At 34.0% G+C, this 24,106-nt stretch overlaps 2 protein-coding genes across 8 annotated transcripts in view; one reads left to right on the top strand and one right to left on the bottom strand.

Moving 5' to 3' along the window:
* Positions 1 to 16,393, bottom strand: part of LOC138712486 (zinc finger MYND domain-containing protein 11) — a 62,072-nt gene extending 45,679 nt beyond the window's left edge. Inside the window, exon 1 of one of the 4 annotated variants that reach the window (XM_069844363.1) lies at positions 15,562 to 16,393. Coding sequence is in view for 1 of the 4 variants with exons in the window: in XM_069844360.1 (XP_069700461.1) it covers positions 15,562 to 15,587 (26 nt within the window). In the remaining 3 variants the exon portion in view is untranslated. Of the gene's footprint in view, positions 1 to 1,403; positions 1,577 to 15,561 lie in introns of those variants that run through there. The other 3 variants (XM_069844360.1, XM_069844362.1, XM_069844361.1) reach the window with 3 other exon arrangements.
* On the top strand, positions 147 to 15,633 carry LOC138712485 (mucin-3B-like). 4 transcript variants are annotated; one of them, XM_069844359.1, is made up of 4 exons: positions 147 to 1,258; positions 5,163 to 5,291; positions 12,020 to 12,258; positions 13,640 to 15,633. In XM_069844359.1, exons 3-4 carry the CDS (start codon positions 12,046 to 12,048, stop codon positions 15,449 to 15,451), a joined length of 2,025 nt encoding a protein of 674 aa, XP_069700460.1. In that variant the 5' UTR covers positions 147 to 1,258; positions 5,163 to 5,291; positions 12,020 to 12,045; the 3' UTR covers positions 15,452 to 15,633. The 4 variants fall into 4 exon arrangements, with proteins under 4 accessions (XP_069700460.1, XP_069700457.1, XP_069700458.1 ...); XM_069844357.1 differs by lacking the exon at positions 147 to 1,258 and adding an exon at positions 1,617 to 1,722; XM_069844358.1 differs by lacking the exon at positions 147 to 1,258 and adding an exon at positions 1,618 to 1,722 and having other exon boundaries at positions 12,023 to 12,258.
* Positions 16,394 to 24,106: the final 7,713 nt, after the last annotated feature.

Here is a 24,106-nt window from a genome sequence, read left to right as displayed (position 1 = left end):
ATTTATCCCTTTGCTTCAAAATTATGTCTCATGGTAATATGATCACCAGGATTCTAGAAGACAATAATAACATGACAAAGTTGTTTTTAAATCACTTTTTTTTTTTAATTTCCAACTAATTACAAAGTTTACTGATAACCACATAAAAAATATTTATTATGTGATAGGTATATACTAAACATACACCACTGTGTCCTCAGAGAATTATTGCATTTCGAAAATTTGTTCTGTTTTATAAATAATGATCTAAGGTTAACAAATAAATATTTAAGTACTTCTACATACATTTTAAAATACCGCCAATCATCATGGCTATATTGTAACTTATTACAATCCTTCAAATTTTCAAAATGTGTTCCATCACAAACATCTGATATTTTGCCTATACCAGTATGTTTAAAACTTTTATTCCTTCCCAAAATGAAAGATACAATAGGCCTAATGAATTAAAATTCGCTAAAATATTTTCTAATGAATAAGCATTTCTATGCACTTATATACGTAACATTAGACACTAAAATTATTACAGTGGCATGCAATGTTTCAATGTCTGTAAAATACAAAAAAATCATAATCCCGAAATCAAAACGAATTCTGATTCAATCTCCAGACATTTCTCAAACTACAAAACTACATTGTTTGTGTTAAACTAGGAAAATAATGGTTTGATTGAAAAAAATATATATTGTTGTGTAAAATAAATATTAAAATTACTATCACTATAATTGGCATCTTTTCTGTGCTATTATTTATTTGCCATGCATATATTTTTATTATATTTCATTCTTAAATATTTTCAGCTTTTATATCTACCAGAAATGAATTAAAATGTAAGACAAACACACCAAATAGTAAAAATGTAACACAATCACAGCAAATAACCACAGTTCAAAATGCGAAGTAAACAAGACAAGACAGGGCTAGCAATATTCAGAAAATACACAGTATATTATAGTGAAGAGTTTATCTTTTACACTCCTATAATTCGTAATGTATCACCATGTTATTCCAGTTACATAGAACAAATCCATGCCACATCAATTCAGTAACTTTCCATTTTACTCATTTTTCTTTTACTTCAAACGCAAACATGAAGTACTGTTACTATTTTATTACATAATATCGAACTCTATATACATAACTGTCATGAAATAAAGTAGATACGTCTATATGAAGAAAATTCACTAGACAGTTCTAACAACATGGCTATTCACAAAAAAACGCATCAGTAAACATTTTGTTCTACTACTAACAACAGGTATAACCTATTTCATTATACCACAAAAAAAGCTTTAAATTGTTACTTTAGAATTAAAATGGAAACATGAAAAAACATTAATGTTCTCAAATGTACCCAGTAGTTTCACTGAATACAAACAATTCATAATACTACTGGGCCTCACCATTCACAAATGTAAAACTTCAGTGAACAAACTGACCCAAGGGTGTGTTTCTGGATTGCTAGTCAACAAAACTTGTAAATATACCAGAACACCATGCTGCAGTCTGGTCACTGTGTAGCAGTTTGGGAAGTGATTATTTCCTTAACACATAAACCAGTCAGTGATACTGCGTCAGCAACGGAAGCATGCATTACTACGTATACACTATACATATCTCCTCAGCAATAATTCTGATAAGACAAGGTCATACTTCATAATCTTGGAGTCAACATGTAAACACAACTACACAAAATGGAAGAGATCAGTGGACATTTGGAATGTGAGTAATAGAACTGTGTTTACTACTTTGTAGCAAATGCACTTCTTCTTGTGGCTAGAAACATTAGTATTCTGAATTAGATAGGAACATATTAATTTAGAAGCTCCATCTCATGGTCCTTTCTATTTTCTTCGTATTCATATTCTCTTCTCACAAGCTCTAAAAAAGGGTAGGCCTAATTACATAATAGATAAAAATGTATTTCAAAGATTAAGTGATGCAGTAACGAAATTTCGAATAGTAATCAGTACCACATTTTGGAAAAATTAATGAAATTAATAAATGTATGTCATGAAGAACAGTTACTTAAATTCCTTTATGTTTAGCACTCTTCTCACAAGATGTCTCTTATTTATAACAGATCCTACTTTAAAAACCAATGGTATTAAATTGTCTAACGAAATATAAGTTAAAATAATCTGTTTTTACTTCATCACCACTAATTCTGAAAACACATATACCCTCATATTATTTATGCTAACTTATATTGGAAAAAAAATTATCAAATCAAGCTTATGGACATTAAAAATAGGCCGAAAAATGTTTTTCAATGGGAAAAATCAGCATTATTTATTAGCTATCTGCATGTTAATTAATATGTTTTGGGTTATTAAACATTTTTAATCACTTAAATTTTTCTTTAGGCCTATTCTTGGAGCCACAGAAACAATAAAAATATAAATACAAGGACATTAATGTATACATGGGTTCATAATGCTAATTATCTGTTTAAATTAATCACAAAATTAAAATGCATATTATGTTAATTATAATGTATATTGACATAACAGAATCTTATACAATGCTGACAAGATACTGCTTTCACTACAAAGAAAAATGTTAAAAGGTAAATAAAAGGAAAGTAGTCTAGTATTATATTAATTTACTTTACTTGATTTCATAACAATTTTACACAGCTACCACAAAATACATTCATTTCACTACATATAATTAATTAAATATGCCAATGAAATCCAGAAGGTGTAAAAGTACATCCATTTATGGATAAATGTATAAAATTTACCAAATTATAGCAATATAATCAAGTTATCCAAGAGAAATTAATCTATACATGAATTATAATTTTTTCTGATACATTAAATTAGTTTAACATGTACATATTTCAATTATTTGTATTAAGAATAAATATGATACTAGTATAATTGTATCAAGATTTGTCGGTTGATTATATAGTTTTATTAATGAATTTGTTACTTTGTTTACTGTATTTATTTAATATCTAAGATAAACAGTCTGGCTAGTAAGCAAAATTTGCAATATCAGTTGCTGAAGGATGACATAGGCCTACTCATCAACAGTATCAGAACAGTTAATAGTCCCTCATACACGTTGCTAGTACAGTTACGAAACTACAAATATCTAAAGCCCACATGTCTGTACAGTCCCCTATCAACCATAGTATACCCAGATTGGATCCAGAGTGCATGGCTGAACATAATTATTTTTCAACTTGGCCTTTTCTTTTCCCTTTTAACATATTAGCTTTAAATTTCTCAATCTCCTCGCAATTTGAAGTTATATGTCAAAATTAATATCAGTAAATACGGAACTACCACCGCTACTACATGTTATTAAATACAATTCATTCACTATCTTCTGCCCAAAGGCAGGTACTTCACTGCAAACCCAGCATTCTCCAATCTTATTTTTTCTGTCTTCATCTTAGTTTCCATATACGATCCACATATCTTAATTATAACAACATACAATTAAGATAAAAGATTAAAATGTTCGCATTTTATATTTTCATTTAAGCTTATAATATTAGAAATTTGTAATTTATTGGTTAGCATTGATGAGTTAACAAGGAATAATGTAGCAAATGTAATTGGTTTGCAATGTGAATTTTGTCTGGTGAAAGGATACACTATGAAATATCGCGTGAAATAATGTACCAGTACTATACCACTTTCCTTGCCTTTCATGTGTATGTGTACACAACACAGAACTGCACGCATTGTATTCTTCACCTGACACATAATTAGGAACTTAAAATCCAGACGTTTGAGATGGGCAGGACATGTAGCACGTATGGGCGAATCCAGAAATGCATATAGAGTGTTAGTTGGGAGACCGGAGGGAAAAAGAGAGGCCGAGACGTAGATGGGAGGATAATATTAAAATGGATTTGAGGGAGGTGGGATATGATGATAGAGACTGGATTAATCTTGCACAGGAAGGGACTGCTGGCGGGCTTATGTGAGGGCGGCAATGAACCTTCGGGTTCCTTAAAAGCCATTTGTAAGTAAGTATAGTTTTCCCATACAATGTAAAATGCTCCAAACTACACAGTGATTATTTTTTTAACTATTGTAGAAACAGAAGAATATTACAGGCACTCAAAAACTGTAATTATTAATTTTAAGGTAAAAAAAGTAAACAAATGTAGTATGACACTCTTACTGTACATACATGACTGTAAGACATAAGGACAAGGAGGTAGAGCTTTACTTGCTTCGGTGGGCTTTATTCAAGTGATATATCTTCATATATATAAATTATTTTATACATTAGGATGTTTCAATCTGCATTTCCAATTACATAAATCAACCAACAATTGAGGCATTCCCTGGTATAACAACTTAATGTAGGATACATCATTTTTCAGTTTCCAGCATATACTGAATTCTTAATATCTCCCTCCTAACAAAATATTATTTTCTTCCAACAAACACAGTACCCTCTAGAAACATTTGAATGTCATTCTGCACAATGCTGTTACACTTACTTACGGCTTTTAAGGAACCCGGAGGTTCATTGCCACCCTAACATAAGCCCACCATCAGTTCCTATCCTGAGTAAGATTAATCCAGTCTCTACAATCATATCCCACCTCCCTTAAATCCATTTTAATATTATCCTCCCATCTACTTCTCGGCCTCCCCAAAGGTCTTCTTTCCTCCAGCCTCCCAACTAACACTTTATATGCATTTCTGAATTTGCTCATACGTGCTACATGCCCTGTCCATCTCATTGTAATACGAGATCTAAAATGTTTATGCTCTGTATCTCAAATTCAAGATTTTGAAGTTAAGTCCTTGTTTCAGAGAACCTCTCAATTGTTCCGTATATTTATGAAGTAATTTATACTATATTTTATTTATACTTTTTATTTAATGTTTAATTTAATATTTTCTATATTTGACTCTTATGAACTTTATATGCATAGCCAAAAATCCTTCACACTTTTACGCATATAAACTATTACTAACAAAAACTGACAAATTTTAGAAAATTCCATAAATAATATTAGTGGATCAGCATTGAAACATAAGCTACTATTTCCTATCTTTTCAATCTTAAATTTGGATATTTTTAAATAAGAACAAAGCTCCTGCACTACAATTTATTTCCAGCTGTATCAATCCAGTTTATTATCAGACAGAGACTAGGTTGTACAATCATGCTTCTAATTGCAGACCACCACCATGACAACAGGATGGGGGTAGGCTGACACACAAACACTTCCCAGTGCTTGGCAGTCTTGGGGGACATGCAGAATTGTAAACTTGTATTCTAGAATCACCTGTGTGTGTGTGCAACTTTCTGTAAGTAGATAGGTACCTAATGCTCATGATTTAACAATCGAGTTATTTTCTCTCTTGCTTCCTGGTATTTAGATGTAAGATTTGTATTTTTGAAGTGCTTTACAGTGTGTTAAAATATACTTTCTGTAAGTTTACGCTCATTTCCGAAACTATTTCAAAGAAAATCTAATCTTATAATCCTGTATAGTAGGCATCTTTGCAGTTTATATTACAATACTAGCCGTACCTGTGCGCTCCGCTGCACCCATTAGAAATAAATATAAAGTAATTACATAATTAAAACAGGACATTTGATCCAGGGAACATTCGTGTTTGATAGAAGGATAAATCGTTTATTATGTTACTTAATTTAAATTGTATTTAAAAAAATTAAAATGCGATCATTTTGATCCAGTCATAAAAATTATTTTTGGAAATACAGGAAATGAATGCCTATCAAGTTTTCTGTGCATAAGAAGCTATTTTAATCTTACCTGTCCTCGATTCAATCAGAAGTTAGGTACTGTAATAACATTATAGCATTATGTCCATCCAGAGAAACTACACTTTCCAATGGTGAATTAATAATTCATTATACAAATCGGTTAATTTAGCTTCCGATATTACTTCATACAAACACAGAAAGCATTCTCTGTAGGCTATGTTTCATAGCTTTCGATTGTTATCCAAGGCCCCTTATAGACGAAGTCATTTGTTTTTTATTTCATTACACCGCCTTAGATGGTGTTGTTATTGTAATTTTGAAACTCATTTATCTCATTAAATATCAGTCCTATCAAAACTTTGCATGGAATAAAACTTATCGGAAATTATTTTTAAAGAAACATTTGTTATGTAATATTTTTCATGGAAATTAATAAGGGAGGTATTTCGATTTATTTAATTCAAGCCCCCTTATAACCCCCCTTTTAAATAAAATACTTTGAATGCCATATAGCCTAAATTCTAAGTTACAACGAACTTAATTTATATTCCAATTTTCATGTAAGTCGGTTCAGCCATTATCACGTGAAAAGGTAACAAACATCCAGACAGACAGATATACAAACAAAAATTTCAAAAAAGCGATTTTCGGTTTCAGGGTGGATAATTATATATGTTAGGACCAATTATTTTTGGAAAATCAAAAATTACCAGAAAAATTTCGGCTACAGATTTATTATTATTATAGATGTGGTATTATGCATAAAGATATCGGAATAACAATAAAATAAAACAAAAGTTAAAATGTTAAATGACAGGATAAGGTGTTGATTCAATTTTGTTCCTCAGTAAATCCTGTGAATTTTGTTAGTGAACAATCTAAAAATATTAATAGCAATTACATTCCATAGAGTTCACATTATTCCAGCTATCTGAATTTAAAACCTGCAATTGACATTGTTCTTGGCAAAAGACATAACTTAAGATACTTGTAACTTTCTCAGCTCTCTCTACAAATATTAAAACATGCTTTATTTTCAAATAAACTCGAGAAATTTTATTTCACAAAAATGTTTTTCCCCCACAGCAAAAGACTACAGAAAAATAAATCAATGCATATTTTTCTTATAATATGAGATGAATAGTTATGTTTACTGGCTAATTAAGAAATAAGTACTTAAGTGCTCTCTCATTTTTAAAGCTCTTCCAAAATATTATAATGTTATTGAAACACAGGGGCGTATTTTGCGGGCTACCGGCGGTAGCCCAAGGAAATTACAAAAGAAAAAGTTTATAATATAACATAATGTAATAATTTTGTATTATTAGTTTTACCATAGCCTAGTAATTAAAATTAAAGTAATTGTTAGATATATTTTGTGTAATAATAGGGTCAGCGGTAGCCCAAACCCTTTAACCAGTATACGCCTCTGTTGAAACATCACCACAATAATAATAAAAAAAAAATAATAATCTTTCACAAAAATACGAGTTTCAGTGGTCTATTAAGCTTATAGATAAACAAATGTTATCTCTCAAACATTTCTAGGTTACTTAATTGCTTTTTAATTACTTAATATTATTACTTAATTACTTTCTAGTCTACTTAATAACTTTTGATTGGTAGCCCAAAATTTACGAATTTCATTCACTTTCGTATCATGTTACATCTAATTATATAGTAATGGTAGAAAAAATCATCATCATCATGAGATCTTCCTTGTAGTCTTATATCTCTAGGTGGCATCTGTTGAACATATTCTAATAATTTTATCCATTTCTCTCATTCCTTTCACATGTTCTGAGGAATCTCAATTTTCCTGTGTTTAATTTTAACAAATTTCGTTTCGAAAATTCGGCCACAACACATTATTCCTGGAAGTGGTGTCAAACTTAGAGATAACTAAGTGTTCACGTAGGCTTCCGCGGCTGGTGTACATGGTGTGTGGATAAGCTTCAGGGCTTCTACCGCGTTGTCTTGGTGTTATTGGCTGACGTTTCGACCGCTGTGTTGTGGCCATCTTCAGAGCAGTTGTTGGATAAGGAAATAGTCTGCCCGCTCTTATATATATAGTAGTCTCGAGGGGGGGGGGGAGATAACTATTTCAATGAAAGACTGGAAGCAAGTCGTACACTTAGGAATAAAAAAAAAAAGAGATTACTTGAAGGAAAAACTCAATGAGGTAGAAACAAGTAGTAAGAATAAAAACATTACATATTTATATAAGGACATTAAGGAATTTAAGAATGGATATCAGACAAGGGTAAATGTGATCAAGGATGAGAACGGTGACTTGCTTGCAGATTCTCATTGACCAGATGGAAAAACTACATTGGGCAACTACTAAATGCATACACGCCAAATAGAAATGATTGCGACGAAATTCAAATACAAACTGCTCAGTCATTTATATCCGAACCCACACTTTCAGAAGTCGAAATTGCGATAGAAAATCTGAAAAAGTACTAGTCTTCAGGTATCGATCAAATTCCAGCAGAATTAATACAAGAGGGTGGAAACACATTATCTAGCAAAATTTATAAACTTGTACTTGCTAGTTGGGAAATGGAAACTGTACCAGACCAATGGAAAGAGTCCATAATTGTACCTATTTTTAAGAAGGGGGGACAAGACTAACTGTGGTAACTTTCGAGGAATATCACTTTTGTTGACGTTGTACAAAATTTTGTCCAATATTCTTTTGAGAAGATTAACTGCGTTCGTAGATAAAATTATTAGGGATCATCAGTGCGGTTTTAGGTGTAATAGATCGACTATTGATCAGGTTTTTTGTATTCGACAGATATTGGAGAAAAAATGGGAGTATAAGAGTACAGTACATCAGTTATTCATAGATTTCAAAAAGACCTATGTCTTGGTTAACAGAAAAGTTTTATATAATATTCTTATTGAATTTAGTATTCCCAAGAAACTAGTTCGATTAATTAAAATCTGTCTCAGTGAAACTAACAGCAGAGTCTATATAGGCCAGTTTCTATATGATGCTTTTCCAATTCACTGCGGGATAAAGCAAGGAGATGCACTATTACCTTTACTTTTTAACTTTGCTCTAGAATATACCATTAGGAAAGTTCAGAATTGAACGGGTTACATCAGTTTCTTGTCTATGTGGATGAAGTGAATATGTTAGGAGAAAATCCACAAACGATTAGGGAAAACACGGAAATTTTACTTGAAGCAAGTAAAGCGATAGGTTTAGAAGTAAATCCCGAAAAGACAAAGTATATGATTATGTCCCGTGACGAGAATATTGTACGAAATGGAAATATAAAAATTGAAGATTTATCTTTTGAAGAGGTGGAGAAGTTAAAATATCTTGGAGCAACAGTTACAAATATAAATGACACTCTAGAGGAAATTAAACGCAGAATAAATATCGGAAGTGCATGTTATTATTCTGTTGAGAAGCTTTTGTTATCTAGTCTACTGTCAAAAGATCTGAAAGTTAGAATTTATAAAACAGTTATATTATCGATTGTTCTGTATGGTTGTGAAACTTGGACTCTCACTTTGAGAGAGAAACAGAGATTAAGGGTGTTAGAGAATAAGGTGCTTAGGAAAATATTTGGGGCTAAGAGGGATGAAGTTACACAACACAGAACTGCATGCACTGTATTCTTTACCTGACATTTAGGAACATCAATTCCAGATGTTTGAGATTGGCAGGGCATGTAGCATGTATGGGCGAATTCAGAAATGCATATAGAGTGTTAGTTGGGAGACTGGAGGGAAAAAGACCTTTGGGGAGGCCGAGACGTAGATAGGAGGGTAATATTAAAATGGATTTGAGGGAGGTGGGATATGATGATAGAGAGTGGATTAATCTTGCACAGGATAGGAACCCATGGCTGGCTTATGTGAGGGCGGCAATGAACTTGCGAGTTCCTTAAAAGCCATTTGTAAGTAAGTATGTGGTGTCAAAGTTAAAGTCTTGTATAGTTTTAAATAGTTAGGCTTGAAAATTTGAATTAACATTCCCAATATTTGTTGAAACTTAAACTGCTTTATCTATGTAAAGATTATTATTTTTTGGTCCTACAGAAGATATCTGTTATGATAACAATTAATATTAGAGGAGAAAAATTCACTCCAGTGCCGGGAATCGAACCCTGGTCCTTGGTTCTATGTACCAAGCGCTCTCACCATTGAGCTACGCCAAAATTCAATCCACAGCACCAGATCGAACCCCCTCCCCTCCAGTGTTTTCCCTTTGTGGCCCGACTCCTAGTTGGGCATGTATGCTGACATTTTATATTAAGTCAACTGCCATTATACAAGGAGCGCACTCAGTTGTGTGACTTGGTGGCTGGGATTCTACAGTAATGTGCACAGTAATCTGTAAACTAATATGCACTGTTGGTCGAAGAATCTACGTAAAGATTATAATTTTTTGGTTCTACAAAATACATTTGTTATGGTGACAATTAATATTAGAGGAGAAAAATTCGCTCCGTCACCAGGGATCGAACCCGGGTCCTTGGATTTGTTATATTGGTTTTCGTAACCTAAATCTGTATTTCGTTTAAAACTTCAGAAACTGTAACTTTTGTTGCCACATAAGATCTTCCATTTTCTTTGTATCTGTAATCAAATCAGTTCCTTCAAACTGTGTTCAAATATCTCGAAGAAGCATTATTTAAAATGTCCTGTCCAAACAATTTTTGACAGTACATGGAAAATTTGGCAAATCTGAGAGATTTTACATTTTAAATAATGCAAACTGTGAATGTGGAGAAGGGAATCAGTCTGTCAGACATCATCTGTTCGACTGCCCCTTATTTTTTATGAAAGGTACATATTGACGTCATATTTAAATAAGATCCACTTTGACTATTCAGCACCACTTTACTGAAATGGAGTTTGATTCATATATAATTCCTCAAGATTAAATAAATCTTAATATATTCCGATTAGATGTTGATAATCGAGCAATATTTTATATGTATATAAGTATAAATAAGTACAGCTGTAGATATTTTTCATCTTTTGTAAATAGTGTATTTGCTAAATTTGTAGTGTATCAGTACTAGCACAATAATGTATATACCCTAAATCAGTGGTCGTCAACACTCACTGAAATGGGTAAAGAGTAAGCAGTGTATCGCAATATGCACCATCGTGCGGGAGAAAGCATACCCACTAGCAGCCACGGATGCATGCTGGTGCTCTACAAGACTTGCGGGTAAGAGACGCTAGCCCAAGAGTGTACTGTGCTATGACCGCTGCCTTAAATTGTTACACTTATAAACCTAATATATCTATGGGTGAAATAGGGTTCTATATATACTAGATATTCAATAACAAAACTCAGTTCACATTAATCATAATACTGAATTCATTCAATACTTCAGAAAAATAAAATAATTTTGTTGCCATAACAATGATAAAACACAGATCCACTGAGATTAAATTGACATTCAACTCAAAATAGTACATTATGCAACGAGCCTATAATGATAGTAATTAAGACGCAAGTATGTTTGTTTATGAAACGAGCGCAAGCAAGTTTAATAATTTTCATACGAGTGTCTTAATTACCATTACAAGCAAGTTTCATACGACCTTTTATGCTCGACCATATTTCTAACTTGAAATTATTCAGAAGTATCATTTTATTTGTATCTGACTCAAGATCGGAAATGACCTTGTGTATAGCTCGTGTGAGATGTACGCAGACGCGAAAGTATTCATTTTTTCCGAGGAACAATAATGTCATTGACCTTGATGTAGAGAATAACATGAACTAATTCTGGTATAACCTGGAAATTGATTTAGAATTGAAAAACGAGATGACAAATTGAATTTATTTGAATATTATTTACAATTAATGCTAATTATTATAGTAACAGAACATAACCTTCTGCGACAGTATTGGATTTCCAGCCTCTGTGATGTTTCCCTCGTTATCTTTCGATTGCATATCCGAGAATAATCGAAAACCTGAACTTTAATGAATAGGTGTACTTTAATTACATGAATTAAAGTACTGCTACCAGGTGTATAACTACTACATTTCGGCATGGTCGAGCATAAAACTTTTCTTTTTAATCTCTAATTGTGACAACGGAATGTTTACATTAAAAATCCCCATGAATTTTGGGAAAGACAGTGTCCTCAGGTTTTCTAAATTGCTGTAAAATTAACAACAAAGATACAAGTACTTTAAATTGCCTCTTAGTATTCAAAACCCTCTGTTATTGATGGTCACATCTATCTAGAACTCAAAACTGCCTTTCTCTACAATGAAGCTACAGATCTAACTAGTCAATACATTTTTTCTTAGCAGGACACAAGACAGTTATACTGGCAATGCTGCCTGGCCCATTGTGTTGGCTGCTAGGCACTCTTCTCCTCACGGGAGGTGTGTTAGCAAGTTTGTATCTCATTTGGCTCCAGATTCGTCGGGGAGTTACAGGATTTTCTCTACTTGCAACATCAGATGCTCTCGCTACAATTGCAATATCCATTGCATTTCTCCTGAATGCACCTCAACATAGTGACAATGCAACTAGAACTGAAATGGTTTGTATCCAAAATCGCCATAATTTCACTGTTAATCTTTATATCTTGACAAAACCAGAAATCCTGAATTACAAAAATATAAGCACACAATTCATCAGAATTAGATTTACAATAAGATCTCTTCGGATATTCAAAGCATGAGCAAATTCTAGTAGTTACATTACGAACAAATCTGAAGTTTGTAACACAATAACTTTCGATTATAATATCCCAAAATATATAAAATATCAGTATTTGACAGTTAAATAAATACACTGTTCAAACTGTTCACATTTTGACATGCCAAATGCAAGGATTTCTTAAAAAAAAAAAAAAAAAAAAAAAAAAAGAACAGTTTATTGGGCTGTTACCAACTTGCACCATCCAATTTTAAATTTTCCCAGCTATCTTCCCACTGAAGCTTCTGGGGGGGGAGGGGGGGGCACACACAGATCACATATAACAGACTGATCAGCCCTTATGGGCTTGGAAGGCAACAACTTCTATCAATTTCACTATGCTGCCATTTAGTGCCTGCACAAAAAATCACGTTATAAACTCTCATTTGAATTGCATGGGGCAACTGTACTTTCATGTAGCGGTCAATGGCAATCCTGGAGGATGTTCTCTTCCACATGCTACTGTATTTAACATGGAGATGGCCAATCTATTATAGGCCTATATGTGATCACGGACATAACAAAAGTCTAAACTTACCTAACCTGTCACAATTAGGAATCTGTAGGGTTTCTGTAGCACGGGACTCTAAAGGTTTTTTTTGACGAAAAAAGTGGAAAAACAGTATAATTTTCAAAGGAAAGGAAGTTTTGAATGTGAAGAATCCAATAGGAGTCAGATGACTTGAAAACATATTTAGAAAATAGCTAAAAATTGGAAAGAATTTATCGGTGTGGGTAACCTGAAAGTGATTATTTAATACCTGAAATAAAGAGGTAGAACACTTCAAAATGAACGCGAAACGTACATTTTACTTCACTTAGTATATGCAAAGCATATCAAAAGCCTGTCACTGATTCGTATATACAAGGCATACTAAAAGCCTAAACTAACCTAACCTATCACAGCTTATACAGAAAGTCTAAACTAACCTAATCTAACTGGCCTGTCACAGATTTCTGCACCATAAAACTTAGAAAAATGTTAGTTGGAAGTTTCAGTGTCATGTGCTATAGACAATTCTGAAGTTTTCTCGATTTGTATGCAAGACATACGAAAAGCCTAGCCTAACCTAACCTAACCTAACCTGTCAGATTCCTGCACCATAGAACTTAGAAAAATGTAAATTGGAAGTTTCAATGTCGCATGCTATAGGAAAGCCGATTTTTTATTGGAACAAAATTAAGACACACGATAAAATTAATATAAATTTCTCTTTTTCTAGAAACCCAAGAAATGCAACGCAGGACAACTTGCATTGGCCTCAGCTTTGTTCATAGTTCCATTTATCAATACATTTGTGTCAATGGTAGCCCATACAGCAGAGAATTCTCATAGCACACAAATGGATACAAAGAGTCCTCGTGGATGGAGAGTTACGACGAGTCCTAGGCTGGCTTCCAGTGTAGCTGCACAGTGGCTGATACCGATTGTGTCTGCCCTTCTTCTACTATCAGCTAATGTACGCCACTCACGGCCATACAGGTCTGAGGATGAAACCTGCATCTCAGGGACAGCAATGATCCCTATGACAGTAGAGACAACAGAACAGTGCCTGCAGCAGGAAGACATTTCCGACTACATTGCAACTATCATGAACAGCCCCAATTACTCCTATATTCATAATCAGGCAACGATCAATTCCTACAGGCATGAGGCAGTAAACAATTCGGATATGATCAACAACGAAACGTCTTCTATTGTAAACAAGATTTACAGTATTGTTATGGAATCACTAGAAGCATTTAATCAAACACGAAACCAAAATATCCCTTCTCTTTCTCTACGAAATCGCAGAGCTGTAGGTGAGAACCGTCAAACATTCACTCAGTCTGAAAATACACAAAATGAAAGTGATTACGGAAACTACTATAATTCAGATAACGATGCAACATACTACGTTGATTCAGATGAAGACTTTAGCCTATATCACGGAATTAAAGATGAAGTTACCAATCCATATTCTTCCAACACGGTGACTAATGCTGATACTGAAAGTCTTACCGATTCATTTCCTACAACTTTAAGTACGACACAACACGAACCAAACACACCCATTACCGACTCCATGCCGTTAATAGAAACTAACAATGAATATGAGGAACTAACAGAGGCATCAGAATCAGATTTTGTAATTTCTTCTATTCCTCCAGACCCCACACAAACAAAAATCGCTTCACCACCTGTTGCACACACTACCCTTATAAGAGACGATGTTTCCATATTACATTCCGAAGAGGAGTTTACAACAACTACCAATTACCAAGACCTGTCTGATACTGAAACAGTTCCACCAACAAGCGTAAGTTCAGAATCCAGCCCTGAACCAGAGGCAACAGAGAATGAAGAAGCTGATGTTACAACAAGTGAATTTATTACCCAACAAACTGTTTCGCAAATACCTATGCACATAAAAACAACAGTGCCACAACTTGAGGAATCTTCCACTCCTCCGCAAATAAACAATGGACTAATTCAGATTCAAATACCAGATACTGTGAATATGTGTGTTGTGAAATGTTATTTCTCTGGTTCTTTTCTTAAGAAATATTTATTCATTTTGTTGTTTCTATGTTACTTTGTTCCCATAGCAATATCTTTAGTAATCTTCGTTGCCACACATAAAAGTCTTAATATGAAAGAGACTGATGGAAAAGTAAAACCTACAGAAGAGCCATCGACTACAAGACAAGATACTACTGAAATATTATCATGCAACATGCATCTAGCAAAAATGATTTCAGCATCCAAGACAGTCAAACAATTCATCATTACTAGTATACTACTTTGGACACCTACATTTATTGAAACATTACTGCGGGTATGGTTCTGTGTTAATACACCAGAATGGTTAATTACTCTACTTTTTTTATTGGGACAAACACATACCATTATACGAAATGTTTTAAATATACGACTCATCAGGAGTTACGCATGCAGTGGAACTATTGAACCATCTGAGGGTGAACAAGACAAAGCCAACCACGACATTCCAAAAAAACTTTTTACCAAAGTAAAAGCGGCCTTTCTACCATAGCAAGAATTAATTTAGCCTACGTTTTAATAACAGACAGACAAACAATAAGTCATACACTGTTATCCATAAAGTTTCTTTAACCTAACCTATCACACAAAATAAATACTTACTCTTTATTTGTTATTTTATTATTCATGTTGTACTATTTCAAAGTCTAAATAAACTCCAGTTCAATATAAAAACTTCTTCACAAACTCAGTCTATATGTCTTCAAATAACTACTGGTGCACGTTTATCACTCAAGCACACTTCAAGTTGTTTACAGATTGTACTGAAGAAACTGGAAGAGTGAACCAACAAATTGCGTCAACCTTAACCTTGTTCCCGAGGCCAAGAAATTGTCTCTACTGCATGCCGTTTATACTTAAACATCAGAGTCTTCATCCATTTGGTTATCTCACTTTAAACGAACAAAGAAAAATACGGCACTTGCTGAATCTTGCAGAATATTTTAACGTACACCTGTTTCTTAACAAAAAAACACTTTAAACAGAAAAAGTATCATGTCTTACATGTGAATTTTGTCGCAACTAACAAACAATGTGCGTCTAACAATATTCGGAATAATGTGCTGAAATTACTACAAAAATCTTATCACAAAGTAAATCTTGTCAATATCTTCATCTTGCAGCAAATCGTACCTCCTTCATACGCGCCAAAGAGCTCGCAACATCTCTAATTTCATCTTCACACGTCCGTAATAGTGACCTCTATGGCCCATCCTTAACCTTCTCGTGCACGTTACTTGCGCGCCATATTTAACTTCGAACTTTTGAAAATTAAAACACGGTATATTATATTCGTAGCGTAATCCATTAATTATTATTACATATCACGTTATAAAACTATATATCAAAATACACATATATTTACGCCAAATCTTAGAACCAAAGTTCCACTATCAACTTCTTTATACGGAGGAGCCCTAAAGGCTAGCACTGCAGCCCGAATTGATTCACATTACATCCAGAGAGAGAGAGAGAGAGAGAGAGAGAGAGAGAGAGAGAGAGAAATTAATCGTCCGGCCTTAATTAAGGATGACCATGAGGATCCGGAAATTAATAGCAAATAAAAATATAATTAATTAAATATGAATATTGTTATACAAATAAAATGTAATAATTAAGCACCACTGATTATCAATTACAAAATAAAATCTTGGAAGATGACTTTAAAATTAGCATATCCTTAATTAAGGCCTTCTGAGTGGTATAAATTCCTTTCCGTTTCACTTCTATTCCATATCTGTAAATTAGCGCGGTGTTTGCTTGCGCTGTTTTTTTCCGCATCATAGCTCGCATACATTTACTGTGCCACATTTTCATGGTATATTTAAATGAATACGCTTAGGCCTACCATATTGAAACCTTCGTGTAAAAAAAAAGGGGGGAGGGGAGAGAATTCAAAACGATGAGTCGGTAGCCTACACTTAAAAAGTGGGATTGGATCATATTCATATATCTACTATCTTTTATCTTATCAGTACTTCCTTTTCTGTTAACAAATGGAAAACGAAAAACTCACTGAACTTTTAAGTCAAAATCCAATGCTGTATGATTTTGAAAATAGTAGTAAATACAATAATTTTAAAGAAATTTGCGTTTTAAACAATTTTTCTCGTTCAAAAGAACAGCACACGGACCACATTTGAAAAAGTGATAATCAACTTTTGTTAGTTCAATAAGTCCCCAAAGTTAGCTCTGTCTGCCTCCAGATTAGCTGGCACGAATTCGATTCCCAACAAGGTCCGATATTTTCGTGTAAAATTTGTACCTTGGAATTAGGAGGGGTGGCAGTGCATAACTTGTAATCACTAGATTGTGCTCCAAATATGTCTGGTTAAATACCAAATCTCTGTTGATAGTGATTCGTCCATCATATGGTGATGTTAGGCCTGGCTGGCAGCACCCTTGGTGCTATTCGACAGGAGTAGGTTATGTGTCGGCACTGAGTTTCCCCTTCTCCCTTCATCATCTTCCCTACATTACACTTACCTTAATACACGGCTTAACCCTTCACAGATACACATCATGGCCAACTGAAGTGGTGTGTAACTTGAACCCGAATCACGCAAGTGAAATGGGTAGGAATTGGATACACATACTTGAGTTGAATATACGCTGAAGACTGAGATATAGTGTGAAAAGTAAGTCCAGGGGGAGATTCATTTTAGGGGCATATTCACAGCAGATTTTTGGTTGGGTGAGCCACTACAATGAGAATAAGTAATTTAATTGAACTAACACGAATGAGAGGGGAGAAGTATAATGTGAATCAACCTTTATTATACCTTACTATTCTTTTATGGGAGAATAATTGCTTCAGTATTAATGGTCGTTTTCTTGTAGATACTGCAACTCAGCTGTATGGTGGCATTTGTTGTTGGTCCAGTGAAGTCGCACTGAAGCATTCTGTTATCCCTTGAGAGTACTATGGCTCCATAAACTGATCTATTTTTTATTTGGTTATTTAATGATGTTGCATCAATTACGGTTATTTAGCATCGATGGAATTGGTAATCTGATATCAAGATGAGACTGAGGATTCACCATGTTATTACCCGACATCTTACAGTTGGGGAAAACCTCGGAAAATCCAACCATGTAATAAGCCCAAGCAGAAAAAAAACCCGCGCCAGAACACAGTTGCGTAACAATAGGCAAATGCCCTACTGCCTGTCACACTGGTAGCAACAGACCAATGTTATCTGTATTTTAGTCAAACACTACATCCAACTATACGATTTTGGGTAGATGCTATTGAAACAGAGTGTGATGGTGGAATGGGAGCGCCCCGAAGAAAACCCTCAGATACCTTGGCTTTGTCCATCATAAATACGATTTTGCCATTGCCGGGATTTGTACCCAGGTCCGCAATAATTGTAAGTCAGTGCTCTGTCAACTGCTATCAAGGCAGCAGCACAGAATATTATTCTTAAAAATTAACATCATGTGTTTCGAGGAAGTAAAGGGTGCGGCAAAACATCCTCCCTAATTTAAAGTTTAAATAAAAAACAGATGGATCAAAATAATGAAATTGTATTAATATGAATTGTATCTAAAGAGTGGGAAATTTGGAAATTTAGGTTTACATGCGTTGCCATAGCAATATCAAATGACATGCGCAAAACAACAATTGAATATGACATTGAAAACACGGAATTGACATTCAATTAGTGCAAATTATAATCTGTAACGAATTCCAACTATGTCGTGGACGGATGAAGAACGTACTTAAGCTGTGGTATTGTTTCTGGTAAGTGGTAATTCTGTTGTCGCTGCTCAAATGTTTCCCAAACGCTTAATTTCTTCTCGTGGCGACGTCCCCTGGCCAGCACGATCACCAGACCTTGTACCCTGCGATTTTTTCTATAGGGGCATCTTAAGGCTGAGGTGTTCAAACATCGGCCGAGGACTTTGCCAGACCTAAGAAATGCACTGCTGGAAGAAATTGGTCTTATTCCTCAAGAAATGCTAGTTAGAGTGATTCAGAATTTCCGAACGCATTGATAGTGAAGGACACCACTTGAGAGACACATTATTAAAAAAAATGAAAAATTCCCACTGTTAAGATACCATTCATATTAATAAAGTTTCCTTATTTTGATCCATTTGTTTTCTATTTAAACTTTAAATTAGGGAGGATGTTTTGCCGCACCCTTTATTTTGTACCTACTAAGACGAAAACCAAAAAAATGGTAAAAACTGTCTCACTATAGACATTAAAATTGGAATGGTTTCCCCAAAGTATCACATTTTCAACAGTGTAAAAATAGTCACAGAATAAATAGAAAATACACGTTGATTACTGGGCATAAATTTTGTGAAAGTCCAGCTGTCACATAGGATATAAATTTCACTCAAGTCCAAATGTCACATTTTTAATGATGAAAAAATAACCACAAAAGATATTTGAGAACTTAAATTTGGTCGAAGTACAGCTGTTCTGATCGCTAACAAGTACAATGCGTCACTGTTACTCTTATTATAACAAGGATAATAGATTAGAGGCCGTATTTTACGTTTCACTCAAGCTGGCATAGATCAAGCATATTCTATTCAGAGTTGAAGTTGGCTTACAGGGCCCATATATCTGTGAGCTAGTTTCAAGGACAATCACAAAAAGGAAAAGAGGAAAAAGAAAAAACTAACAACAGGAGGATATTAGTAAATTTTTTCTCACTGTATAACATTAATAGGCTTGAATAATTTCAAGGGAAAAATTGTTCCGGGGCCAGGTAGCTCAGATGGCAGAGCGCTGGTACGTTCAACCAGAGGTCCCGGGATTGATACCCGGCCCCGGAACAATTTTTCCCTTGAAATTATTCAAATCTGCTTTACAGGAAGCTTTACCTGAAAGACTAGATTTGCATAATATATACACAGAGATTGTGTGCACTTGATGTGGGTCTCTGGCAATTCGTCAGCCCACGCGAGTTGTGTGGATATAAAGGGAAAAGTTGAGACGGTGTCGGGTGGAGTTCCCGGGTAGCTCAGTTGGCAAAGCGCTGGTACGTTCAACCAGAGGTCCCAGGATCGATACCCGGCCCCGGAACAATTTTTCCCTTGAAATTATTCAAATCTGCTTTACAGGAAGCTTTACCTGAAAGACTAGATTTGCATAATTAATAGGCTTATTTGGTGAGAAATTCTCGATGAGTAAGAACCAAATTATCAGGTAGGAACAATGCTTCCTAATTTGTAATCAATCAATCAAAGTAATGACTTAACAAGTCTAGTGATGAGTTTGGATGGGATGGGTGCAGAATAACAGATCCGCATATTCACATTATCATTTTAATGACTGATTATTTTGTTTTTCTGTTCATTGCCCTGAAAGGTAATTTAATTTTACTTAACATATTTAATTTTGTTCATTTAACAACCTTAATACGACTTTTCTTTTAAATGGAGGTAACTTATCAAGTATCATCCTCCCATAAAAGTTTCTATATCACTTATCCTCTCTGGAATAATACTAAGAGACATTTAACAATATTTCACTGGTAAGATAGCTCAAGAACAGAGGCAAATACAAATTTAAATATTAATGGTAGAACATAAGTACACTTTATAGTTTTGGAGAAATTTCATTTTTTGCAAAGAAGAGTTTCAAGTATTAATTTTATTGTTCATATAGGTAATATGTATAAGGCTTTATCCATAATGTTCTGCATATTCTTAAATCTAAGAAAATATAAAATTACCACAACTGTGTAAATCACGAAACCACTGTTACACAGCTTAACAAGGCTGTCAATGAAGAACAATAGCACATATCACTCCAAACCTCACAATTCAGATCAGTGATGCAAGTGACTAACCTGCAGGAGCAAGAGGCAGTGTGCGACTTCAAGCGACAATGAATATGAAAGGTTCATTTTCCTTCACTCACGAGCAGCGCTACAAATGGTGATGCTCAAATTTTAATCCTGTTTGAATCTTGAAGTGGCGACAATCAGCCTCTCAAATGGACTACACTGAGGTTTTAATTACCGAGGTACAAAAAATATGTGCTGTTTGGGATATACGTGATAAACAGCATTAGAACATATTCATATAGGACATTAACAACATTGTACGACACTTAATTCCTCACAGATATAAAATGCATCAATTACCATTTTTTCGGACCCACAGAATACAAAAATGATATTGATTTTTGGGTATCACTTAACAGTGTTGAGATATTGCTATCGCACCCTATAGTGGAAATGTTTGTTCCTGTGGAGGAAGGGAGGCAGCTGGCACTACTGTCTCTGAATCTAGGTAACTTTCTCCTTCTTTCTCGCGGTTTATTACTTTTAGAGGCTGTTAAACCTCTAGGAATGTTCAAGTATATGGGCTATTCCATCTCAAATCGACCGAAATATAGAGAAAATTGACCTTGCAATTTTTAAATACAATGAAACTTTTTCTGTCCATTGACAACTGTGATACAATGCTTTGTGCAAAGTTTGAGGCATCAGAACTTCATAGTGTTTAAATTAAAAATATTTTAATTTATCGTATTTTCATAAAATTAGCAACTTTAAACTGTTGTGGCTCCGAAACCCTTTCACCCAATGATCAAAATCATGGTTCATTTTGATGTTGAGAAATTAAAGTTTATATTGACATGTAAACAGTTTTTCTTACTTTTTATGGAAATGGAGAAATTTAGATTTTTCTTCATTAAGACGCCTTTGCCCACGAAAAAATATTTTTAAAATATATGGTTAGATTCCGCTTTGAAAGTACAAATAAACACATATTTTTTTACTGGTGTACCGTTGATTCGAAAGTATTGAAAATATCAAATAAAGAAAATAAATAGTACACGCGTGAACTAACCAGCTGACTGTGAGGCGGGAGCTAGTCTAGGCAAGCAAGGCTAGGAGACAAACACGTGATGTTTCGTTTAGTAGTGCATAGCTGGGCTAGCTTTATCACAAGTTTTCATAAACAGAGGAGTAAGATGACGCCCAACGCTCTCTTATCTTCAGCTCTCAGCCAGTGCATGCGGTATTGCGCCGTTCAAGTCTAGGCGTGTGAAAATAATTATTTAATACCCTCGAAACTTATTGCCAAGCCACTACGCAAACAATGCCGAATCCCTCTTAATAATGCTAGGTTTTTTTCTCAATATTTTTTACATTTTTACAAATGGGCAAAAAGCCTAAAAGTAAGTAAAATCAGATTATCTGTCTCTCTGTATACAATAAAAATAAGGATTACTTCTTAACATAACCTACCAAATGTCAGCTTCAAAATGAGCTCTCGTTCAATGTTCTGCAGTAAATGGTTCCAGAGTTCTGAGCGCTGAAAGAGGCTTGTTTTTATAAAATACGCTAAATTTGTCGCTCAATAGTACGAAAACCGTGACTTTCGATAGTATATTTTTGCAAATGCACCCTCCTCAGCACCTTGTATAAATGGGGAAAAATTAGAATATTAAAAAATGCGAGGTTTTTTATTGATCGATTTCATATGGAATTTGCTGAAATGTATTGTGAATAACATGAAGTAGTGTCTTGTAATACCTCACTCTATGCAGATCGTGCTTACATTGTGATAGTGAAGTGACGTTTCATACAGTGCTATGTAACAGAATTAAGATATTACACTAAAAAGTCTGCCATCTGATATAAGATATCATATAGAAATTTCTATAATTTCTGAATATATCGCAACTGTAAGACATTTCCTAATTTATTCTGTTATGTATATGGAAAGTATAATAAAAAATCTCAGCACAGGGCTATCACAGTCCTACTTGTGAAGACTTAGAATTTATATTTTGGGAACTATAGTAGATTTGGAGATAAGGATAAATACTGAGTGCCTAACTTCTACTTCGGTGACATCAGCGACGAGCATGGGGAAAGGTTTCATCAGAACATTTTAGAAATCGAAAAATGTTACAAAGGCAAATCATTAACAAACATGCTTGTTGATTACTGCTGGCTGGCAACTTATCACAGATGTTTCGGAGTCATCTTATTGGCATAAGTCATCCAGGAAGAAGTTTTGAAAAGATGAGAAATTTTGCTATATTTTAGTTTACTTTGTTATATAAAATACAATTGTATAATTATTAGAAAAATATATTTGGTTATTTTAGATAATATATCATTCGGGTAAGATGGCTGTAGTGATTCTAGCAATATCATTGCAAAAGACTCTAAAAATGAAGTATGAATACACAACAATATTACAAATGTTGTGAAAAATTGAACACATCCTCATAAAAAACTGTTAGGTGATAGAGAAAAACGGACTTCAGATTTGAAATCAGCATATGCCAATTAACTAAAATCGCATATTTTCATTCCTGTGAGCGACAGAACTTGAAATTTGTTGTATAGTGTAAATTGTATTGAGATAGCAATATTTTGTGTAAGTTATGTATGCGTATACATCTTTGTGTTATGAATTTTGCGATAATATATTCGTTGCTTGTTGTGAGATCTTCTATCGTAAGGTTATAATATAAATAGTGACCTTTATCACAACTTATTTAATATAAGACATTTGCCACATGAAATCTGAAAATAAAATAAATATTTAGTTATTTCTCCTCCCTCAAAATACCTATCTATTTAAAAGCTTTTCACTTAAAGACAGGGTAACCATGCGAGTAAATACAGTAAGTTCACGAATGTTTGAGGTAAAATGTTACATATATAAGACTTTAAAAATAAAAAAAAGGTCTTATGTTTAAGTTATTATTAGTCTTTCTCCGAGACTAATCGGTTGTTGAAAGCTCGTCGGTAAATGCGAGATATTTGTTTTTAATTTATTCATCATGTAATTAAAAAAGTCTCTATTTGTCATTCTTATGTAGATCTACTCTTTGAACTTATTTGGAAACACCCTGAGAATGAGACAAAGATGATGGAATTCTCTGTACTCATGTCTTTCTTTGTCGAATTGGTGAGTTCCTCGTCTTCTTTTAAACAAGAAATGTAACAAATCCCTTCTCCTCTTGTTCGCTATGATTTAGAAAAAAATTGATAAAATATGTGACGATCTTTTTGTTTGAAGTAGTCAAATGCCGCCACTGACCCTTGCATCCGACACAGGACACAGCCTTGGCGACAACACTTCTCTAGAACCGCTGTAACTGTTACTACGAAAATCATTTTCTTGGGAACCTGTAATTATAAATTTCGAA

The sequence above is a fragment of the Periplaneta americana genome, chromosome 13 (genome assembly GCF_040183065.1).
Source record: "Periplaneta americana isolate PAMFEO1 chromosome 13, P.americana_PAMFEO1_priV1, whole genome shotgun sequence".
Lineage (NCBI taxonomy): Eukaryota > Metazoa > Arthropoda > Insecta > Blattodea > Blattidae > Periplaneta > Periplaneta americana.
The sequence above is the reverse complement of the archived record's forward strand: the minus strand, read 5'-3'. Positions and strand labels throughout refer to the sequence as shown.